General features: G+C 35.1%; 3 protein-coding genes across 3 annotated transcripts in view; 2 read left to right on the forward strand and 1 right to left on the reverse strand.

Annotated features, from left to right (window-relative positions):
- Positions 1-178: 178 nt before the first annotated feature.
- LOC136418018 (F-box only protein 42-like) lies at positions 179-3382 on the forward strand. The gene is made up of 7 exons (XM_066403912.1): positions 179-499; positions 564-872; positions 1216-1500; positions 1564-1772; positions 1824-1965; positions 2016-2141; positions 2912-3382. Exons 1-7 carry the CDS (start codon positions 361-363, stop codon positions 3325-3327), a joined length of 1626 nt encoding a protein of 541 aa, XP_066260009.1. The 5' UTR covers positions 179-360; the 3' UTR covers positions 3328-3382.
- A 447-nt stretch (positions 3383-3829) lies between these two features.
- LOC136418023 (probable dimethyladenosine transferase) lies at positions 3830-5110 on the reverse strand. The gene is made up of 4 exons (XM_066403918.1): positions 4941-5110; positions 4171-4883; positions 4013-4119; positions 3830-3955 (listed from the first exon to the last, which is right to left on the reverse strand). The coding sequence occupies exons 1-4, from the start codon at positions 4996-4998 to the stop codon at positions 3913-3915; spliced, it is 921 nt and encodes a 306-aa protein (XP_066260015.1). The 5' UTR covers positions 4999-5110; the 3' UTR covers positions 3830-3912.
- Positions 5111-5230: 120 nt separating this feature from the next.
- Miga (mitoguardin) overlaps positions 5231-8981 on the forward strand; it is a 42257-nt gene continuing 38506 nt past the window's right edge. The window contains exons 1-3 of the mRNA XM_066403914.1: positions 5231-5555; positions 5624-5777; positions 6243-6455. Coding sequence (XP_066260011.1) covers positions 5460-5555; positions 5624-5777; positions 6243-6455 — 463 coding nt within the window. The 5' untranslated portion in view covers positions 5231-5459. The remainder of the gene's footprint in view (positions 5556-5623; positions 5778-6242; positions 6456-8981) is intronic.

The following is an 8981-nucleotide window of genomic DNA, read 5'->3' on the forward strand; positions in this document are numbered from 1 at the left end:
TTTGTGAGAATATGGCTCATAAGATGGCGCTACTAAAAATTATCATATCATGAAGTTGTCAGCCATATTGCTCTTTTCTTTAATAGTGCTTAACAAAAAGAGACAGAAAATTATTCTTCATTTATGGATTTTGACGCAGGAACAGCTGATTTCCTTCAACCTACGTCAAAACCTTTAAATTTCTATTCATGACGTTTGAATTTTGGTGGTTTAGAAATTTCAGAGATATATCATCAAAAAATAATACAAAAACAAGCAAAAATTTCACGTATTTAAAGAGTTTTCACAAGAATAAACGTTTTATTAGTATCTGATCAGTATTCACTCTCACATGCCACAGTCAGGTTCACAGAATCAACTATGGATTCCACTAAAAAGAGCGTAACCATTGAAGATCTACCAGAGGAAGTATTAGAGTACATTTTGTCCCTAATATCTCCTTACAAAGACCTACATGAATGCATGAGGGTGTCAAAATTGTGGCGCAGATGTGTACAAAGTAAGTTATTGAATAAATTTGTAAAACTAACCAAGAAAATTCTCAGACATCTGCTTATTTGTAGATGTAGTTAGAATCAAACAAAGAAACTTTCTCAAAGCAATCAATGATTTTGATATTAAATGGAATAAAGCTGAGGATAAAGCAACTCAGGAAATTCCAAGCCCTTTAATATCGAAACGCTATTCCCACTCAGCAGTGGTCTGTGATAATTGTATGTATGTATTTGGGGGATGCACTAGTGCCATGACCACTTTTAATGATCTATGGAAGCTTGATCTATCCACCAGGACTTGGGTCAGGCCCCTTACTACAGGAAATTATCCATCACCCAAAGCTTCCAGTTCATTTGTCAGATATGAAAATTCCTTAGGTAAGTTATTTTTACTGTGTGTTGAATGGTGCTTTGTTGTACTGCATTGATGCAACCTACACATTGTGGGATGATGTTAGTGAACTTCACATTGAAGTTTTTGAATGCGTATTAGAGCTATTTCTGGTTGAACATCCTCAAAAAAATTGAACATAAGTGTTTTTAAGTTCTTCTATTTGTTAGTTAAGACAGGTACTCATGATAGGTTCTATTTCATTTATGTGAACCTAGATTTAGACTTAAAATCACATTTAAATCTGTTTGGCAGATGGATCTCTCATTTCAAAAAGCTATGTTTTCTACCTTTAAATGACCTGTAATTCATGTGCTTCCTTTTTTTCAGTATTATTTGGTGGTTGGACCTATCCACCTTCATACCCCATGTACCAGAGTTGGCATTTATTCGACGAACTGCACATTTACGACATTACAACAAGCAGCTGGAAAAGCAGCTGCACCATAAATACACCCCCACCCACCGCAGGACACTCAGCGTCAATTGTAGGTGACTTTATGATCGTATTTGGAGGCCTTCAGAAGCCTAGCACTGTAGTTCACTGTGAGAAATCTAATCAAGTCTGGAAATTGAATTTAAAAGACTGGACTTGGCAGGAACAACGTGTTATAGGTCTGAGTTATTTTTTCCCAATAAATGCAGATACAGCAAAATAGATTTTGTTTGCAATTATAGGCCCGAAGCCTAATGCCCGTTTTGGACATACCCAAGTCACATTAGATGATAAAAATTTGCTAATTTTGGGAGGCTCTGGAGGGCCCACTCATCAATATTCTGATTGTTGGTTGTTGAACATGGAAGGTCGGTTTTGGACCTGGGTAAAAGTAGAGTTAGAAGGCAAAGAAAATGCCCCTTCTAATATCTGGAGCAATCCTGGTTGTAAGGTAAGCCATTAAGATTTGTCTTTATTTAATTTGATTAATAAATTTTTGTAGATAGGAGATAAGATTGTAATACTAAACCGAGTGAAGCAAGAAAAGGACATGCCAATTGTTTACTATCCCAGGAGTCAGTGGGCTAAAGTGCCTTCAGAAGATGCGCGGAAGAAGAGGATTGATTTGGCCAGTCGGAAGTTGGGTGAGGACTTAGGGGGATTTAATTCAGTAACAAGGAAAATGTGATTGCAGATCGTGATGAAAATGTTAATGGTCGAAGAGGGGAATTTCGAAATGTGAGAAGAGCAAGTCCAAACCACTTAGCTGCAAATAATGTTGATTATGATGATGATGAAGGAGTACAACTAAGAATACCAGGTTAGTAACTCACTTGTTAGTACATATAAACTAAGCATCGATTGATATTAATTTTTTAGTCGGTACCGACAGACATAGGTCTATCGGTCAACCCTTTTCTACCCAAACAAACTAACATAAAAAAATCGAATTCTATGAACGATTCCTGACTCTGTGAGACTGTTCGTCCCATACTTGCTAAAATTTTGCTAGTCATAGCCCTTTTGTATGGTTTTATGTAAAGCCATATTAACTAGTTATTAATTCGTTATGCATATATCTATGTGCACCCGCAACTAGTAGCGGTATGTAGCAGTATATCTAGCAAATCAATATTCTTAGAAACTGGAACTGTGAGTTAAGCAAAAAGAAATAAGCTATCTTCCAGATATAGCTGAAGGATTAATAATTGTCCTGAATCCTAATCTACCAAAACATAATTATTCATAGTAGTACTGACCCGTTTAGTATTTATCATTTCATGTTAGGTACATTTTTGTACTTGCCTGTTTTGAATTTCCATTTAACTTTGTGATTTGTAAATATAGGTATACTTGGATAGTTTTTTAAATTACAATTAACTAATTTTTTTAGTATTAAATATCCATTTATTAAAAAGATATCGGCCTTGATTTCTATATATATCATCACTAATTGCAACCAGCTTTGTTCAAGGTGTTTTACTTCATGCTTAACTAATATCCAAAATTTTTTACTTCTTTCTAACTTACGTATTATTTTAAAATTTTCAACACATTTGTCAATTAATGCTTAGTTTATTATATTTGTAGGCCCTCTTATGAATTCTTTCATGCAACCTCCCGCTCTTCACAACGAAAATGTGGTGAATAAAATCCAAAACGCTGCCGACGCTTGCAAACTGCCATTAGTTTATCCGCCCAATAGAAATCCATTCTTGGATTCGTGTTACAAAATCAAACGGCGAAAAAACTCAAACTATTTGGGTTTGTATGTTCTCGATATCTCGGAAACAATGACGGGGCGAGGGGCAGCCACGTGGTTGCCCCCCAGAAACGTGCAGGAGGGACCGGATGAGACTATTTTGTACTCTTTAGTTTATGGAAAATCAGAATTGATCATGTTTGGGGGTATTTTAAAAGATGGGGGCACTCTGGCACAGTGCAGCCTGTATAGTCAAATCTCAAATTCTGTGTATTTTATTACGGCCCCCAATTATGTTATATAAGATGGCTATTGGTATTTGTGTGTTAAAAAAAAAAATATATATATATATATATATATATATATACACATGCAGAACGATTCCAAGGTTGAAGAACTTCTCACAAGAACTAAGACTTCAGAAAATAAACATTTTCTTCTTTGATGCTTTTCCAAAATATTAATACTAACGGATATGTAGGATGTTAAAGTACCATTTAAAACACCTAAAATATGTTATTCATATAATTAAAAAAGTTTGTAGATATTAATAAATTTTTGTTTGTTAAGTAAAACGCCTCACATTTCTCATAGTATTGATATTTTAGAAAAGTGCCAAAATAATAAAAATTGTTATTTCTTCGGAGACTTAATTGCTGGTAGGAGTTCTCTAACTTTGGAATCATTCTGTAGATACGTTTGTATAAGAGAGAATAGAGAAATGGAATAAAGTTATAACTGTTTTTAGACTCAGATGTATTAAGTCTTTTTGTACACAACTCCAAAAAATAGGAAAATATAAAAATGACTACAATAGAAAAAATAAATTATTAGTTTTATTTAATTTATAACAATAAAAACCTTCCTTATTATATTATTTACAGTCTTATTATGAAAAATGAATGCCTTCACTATTAAAGGCATGCAGTAATCTGGAAAAAATTGCTAGTATTTGCCTAATTTAATAACATTTTTGACTCACTACTTACACCATAAAATCGTCTAAATCCATTGTCCTCGCCCTCTTTTCTGCTGCATCCACCTTCGCCAGTATCTCTTCAACTTTTTCCTTAATACTAAAATCGCTAGCAACTTCCTAAAAAAAATTAAAACTGAAAATAATCCACAAAAAAAGCCACCAACATACCTTATTGTAAAGACTACAATGTAACTTATAATTCTTCTCCAATGTTGCAAGCACTGCTGTTTGCTTAAAGCTACTTCCGAGTGTTTTATTTTTCCTAATAAAGGCTATTCTTGTGAGCCCATCCCATTCACTATAAGGAATAGGAGGTGGAGGATTTCGAGGCTCTATCCTCACAACTGAAGATTCCACCTTTGGTGGAGGCCTAAAGTTGTTTTTACCCACTTTCATTAGTATGTCAACACGCGCCAGTAGTTGTGTATTCACTGAAAGTCTACAATACAACTTATCACCAGGTTTAGCAACCAGCCTCTGTGCAAATTCTCTTTGAAACATTAAAACCGCACATCTAAAGAACGGACGATGCAATAATAGCTTAAATACCAATGGTGAGGAGATTTGGTAAGGCACATTTGCAACACACACATTGAAAAACGGCAAATCTTTCTTGAGAACGTCACCCACTTCTATTTGAAGCTTGGACTGCAAGTGGGTACCCTGCACTCTCTTTTGCAACTCGGCCACCAATCGCGTGTCAATTTCATAGGCAAAAACTTTCTTAGACTGCTCTAAAAGGCGCACTGTCATATTACCAGTACCTGGGCCGATTTCTAAGACTGTGTCTGTAGGCCTTAGAGCAGCTTTTTGTACCATGGAAGTGATTACCATAGGATTTTTGAGGATGTGCTGCCCAAAATCCTTGTTGAACATAATGCCTGAATGGAAGGTTTTTAGGATTATAGAGCTGTTTAGGAAAAATTATAAAAGTTTACCTTGTTTGGCCACTTCATTATGAACCCTCGTTTTTTTTTCGGATTTTATTTTAGGCATTGTTAAGAGCTTTTAGTAGAAAATGAAGAAATTTTGAGGTTTGTATTTTAAAAACGTGTTTCTGTATACACGAAATGTGAGGTTAGTTTGCAAATATGATGTTTTTAGAAATTGAACGCCATGGATTGGTTAAACTTTTATAGGTTTGGGCCTGGTTCCTATTTACTGTAAAGAATGTAGAGTAAGAAGCCTAAACTTCATATGTTGCTTGTCAACGTCAGTTTGAGTAACGCGTACCGGGAGTTTTAATTTTGCATTTCCAAAGTACCTATTTTAATTCTAATTTTAAGTAAACTAAACACTTCCCAAAACTTCTAAATTCTTGAAAATACTACCTGATACTTCGTTCTACCGTATAACATTGAAGATTCTCACGGGCTCGTGTTTATAAGACAGTCCAGTACATTTATGTGTTTCATAACCTCTAAACCGTAATACAATTTTCCCAAAAAATTAAAATTATGTCCTTGCTACCCCACTTGGGTCCTATTACCGGATACCTGCAACACATACGGCAACTGACCCCTTTCTCCATCTCTCTGTCAACCCCCCAGAAGGTAATTGTAACTCAAACCATTACTTATCGAAGACCCATTGTTTATATTTTGGTTCTGGGGTTTTCCAGATTGCACTGCTGTCAGTAGGGGCTAGCGTAGTAGTCGTTGGAGGCTTAGCGAGGTATCTTCGTAGAAGAAAACATCCCATTGATCCTGCTAGACTTAAACAGAGCAATATTAGTGGAAAAAGGTCCAGGCTTTCTGGGGTACGCAGTCCTAATGGTAAGTTAGGTATTTGAGTTAGAAATAAATGATGGAGGAGTATTGGTACTAAGGGGGTTTATAGTGCATAGAGAGGATTAAGTATTGTAATTGTAGTAGATTCACCCTAGATTTGCCTCAAGGCCCAGATTACTAAGGTATTTTGGTATACACATTCAAGGTATTTTCGAAAGTTTTCAGTGTTCGTGTATAAAAATTTCATAACTGATCTATCCTTGGATTGTCCTGAAATAAATTTGTTTTGGGGATATTTATTAGTGAAATTTTAAACTTACATGATCTCTGAGAACTAAATATTAGGCTTCAATGTTTTTTTATTGCATAATTTTGATTCTTCCCTTATTCTTGAAGTTTTCGTTCTTGTTCTGCCTTAAATGAGGGTTAAACATACTGTCTTCAAGTCATTAATACTTACAAAAGTTGGATACTTAGGTGCACATATGAATAGGTAGTTTTCTTCTTCAGATTATGGGAGTATAGCAAGTAGTGGTAGGAGAAGTGGAGCCTATAGCAACATCTATGGCGAGCGCTATACTAGGCAAGGTTCAGCTATGGCTAGTGCTAGTGAAAAAGCCTCAATAATCTCCAGCAGCCTAGCTAGCGGGTCACTTACCATGGGCGCTATGGATGGTGCAGGGGGAGATGTGGTGCTGACTCCTCAACAATTGGGAGTAATGGGTAAGTTAATATTTAAGCCTCAAGCTTCATCCTTTTATGGTATACCTACCTACATATAATTTTTTACTGGGGTTTTTAACGTTTCACCTCCCAGAGCTTTATATCGTAAATTTCCTCCCGCTATGCTGATAATTTATGCGTTGTTATTAGCATTGCCACGTTATAATTTAGCTCAAAATTAATGAGCAAACATAATTTCTCACACCTTGCTCTTAATTATTTTCTTGGTTCGCTCCCAGTCTTGCAAACAGGGCGTGAATTTGCCTACTTATTGTTGGGTGTTTTAGTGAATTTAATTGGGAAATTCCAAAGGAAATCCTCATCTTGCAATTGAAAATTTCCAATTTAAACCAAAAAGCATTTAAAATATGCCATTAACTTATGTGAGATAATTACTGATCGGTTATCAGAGAGAAAAAACATTACTGTAGGTCTTGAAGCAATAAGAGCTTTAATTCTCAAGTCTCAAGGATAATACCTCGCAAGATTGAATGCGTCCTGTTTTATCTATAAAATCAAATCAATCTTAACTAAATTCAAATTAGCATTGTCACTCCGTGTTAACGCCAATCTCGAAAAGTTCAAGTCCATTTTCATGTGCACAATTAGAAGTTATGACACAAGTTGTTACCCTTGTGGGCGACATCCACCACGTCACACTGGCTTAAACAAATAATAACAATAATGCGACCGCTGGAATAACGATTTTATTGACAAAGCACCTCAATCAACTTCATATTAATGAGATAACTCGTGTTATTTAACCATAGGGTCACGGCTAAAAATATCGCATTTTAAATTACAAAATTGGCCCATTGACGGACATGAACAAGTACTTGCAATCAAAAAATTGTGAGGCGAAATTGGCCCAAAAAACTAATTTCGAGGGATTTCCGGGGGTGGGTCTGAATAGTGTGTGACCCGAATGTGAATAAATTTAGGACAGAAAGGGATTCTTCAATCGATAACGCAGGTTTCTCCGAAGGAAATAAGTGGACTTGTGGGTCGATGGATGCGAGACAGTTTCATTGCATGGCGTCAGCCTTGCAGGCGTCGGCGGTGCGTCTCGACGCCTCTTGCATTTTTGTAGGATTGGTTTTTGCTGCAGAAATCTAACTCGAGGTTATTGACCGATGATTCTAGATAAAAGCGTTATTAACACTAAACCTTTTGTTTGTACTACAAAATTTTCCACAGCTGACAAGCAACGTTTTCACCCCTAAAAAGTTTTCAATTAGGGAAAGTAATGGTGAAGCTCCCTTTTTGCGCCGAGTTTTATGAGGGTGGATTCGCCCTTTGTTGACACAAGTTTCTGTTTTCGACAGGTTAACGCACAAATCTTGCTCCTGAAATTTCTTCAAATACTGACGAAAATCTCTTGCGGCTACAATGATATTCATAAATTCATTTAAACTTTTTTAGTCCTGTTTCTCAGGGCAAAATTGCGTCCAGTACCTTCACCTCTGATTTTACCATAGAGTAATTTATTAAAATTATACAGAACATTAACTGCGTTCGGTGTACACTAAATCATTGGCATATGAGGCACCTTTAAGAGCCAGCAACTTTCTAAATTTCTTTCTCTCATTTTATTTGCTTGTTGTTTACTGCTTTTTTCTCAAAAATTACGTTTTATATACTTCTTTCTATGAGATTCAAATACATGTTTTCAATATTCCATGGAACATTTACTGTGCTCATTCTACAGTTATTCATGTATCATATTGCTTTTAATTCAAGTACTTACAGAAATTATTGTTTAAAATTTTCGCCTCATTTCTTAATTCAATGTCGCACCTAGTCCGTCCCTGTTACATTTATGGTTTAATTTTTGAAACCATAGAAAACCTTTGCAACACTTAACGTTAACCATTGGCGATGTCTCATTTACTTTTATTGTTCCTGATTCATACTTGAAAATTGATTTTAATATGTACACCTCTGCATTGACTGGATTAAAAAGCATATTAATCAAACTATTGTGTTTTTAATATACAAGTCATTAGCATATCATAATGATTTTTTGTGAGGTACAGTAATTTTTTTAATATGTTTTATTGTCTGAAATTGAATTTTAAGTTATTATAAATCGGTTTAAACCAGACTCTAAATCGGGCTAAATCTTGTTTCAAAGTATTATACTATCACCTAAATTTCTAGTAGGTTCTCGTAATACACAGTCGCAGTATCCTTAAATCAATTCCTTAAATCAGACTTAACTCAATTATCAATTAATTTAATGGCTGTGTGGACCGGGTAGTTTTTAAGTATACTTTAAACTTTTGGACGTTTAACTGAAAAATTACATGGGAATGTTTAACTTAATCTTTCCTTAATTTTAAGTATATGTACTTAAACACTGAACGGTGATAACGGCCATAAATCACGTTAATTAGTAATGCAAATCAACCAAAACATGACGAACCAGTAGTAAAAATGAACATATGTCGTATGCATTTATTTGGACTTGATGTAAGAATCATATATGAATCATATTTTTTATACTTTTAAGTCGAGTCAGGACTT

Source organism: Euwallacea similis, chromosome 32 (genome assembly GCF_039881205.1).
Source record: "Euwallacea similis isolate ESF13 chromosome 32, ESF131.1, whole genome shotgun sequence".
In the NCBI taxonomy this organism is placed as follows: Eukaryota; Metazoa; Arthropoda; class Insecta; order Coleoptera; family Curculionidae; genus Euwallacea; species Euwallacea similis.

What these genes read in the sequence shown, in the direction of transcription:
- LOC136418023 (XM_066403918.1), bottom strand. Translation starts at nt 4,998, where the DNA reads ATGCCTAAAATAAAATCCGAAAAAAAAACGAGGGTTCATAATGAAGTG. An exon ending in TAATGAAGTGGCCAAACAAG is followed by an intron (nt 4,884 to 4,940) that starts GTAAACTTTTAT and finishes CCTTCCATTCAG; the next exon opens with GCATTATGTTCAACAAGGAT. An exon ending in ATTGTAGTCTTTACAATAAG is followed by an intron (nt 4,120 to 4,170) that starts GTATGTTGGTGG and finishes AATTTTTTTTAG; the next exon opens with GAAGTTGCTAGCGATTTTAG.
- LOC136418018 (XM_066403912.1), top strand. Translation starts at nt 361, where the DNA reads ATGGATTCCACTAAAAAGAGCGTAACCATTGAAGATCTACCAGAGGAA. An exon ending in CAGATATGAAAATTCCTTAG is followed by an intron (nt 873 to 1,215) that starts GTAAGTTATTTT and finishes CCTTTTTTTCAG; the next exon opens with TATTATTTGGTGGTTGGACC. An exon ending in TTTGGCCAGTCGGAAGTTGG is followed by an intron (nt 1,966 to 2,015) that starts GTGAGGACTTAG and finishes ATGTGATTGCAG; the next exon opens with ATCGTGATGAAAATGTTAAT.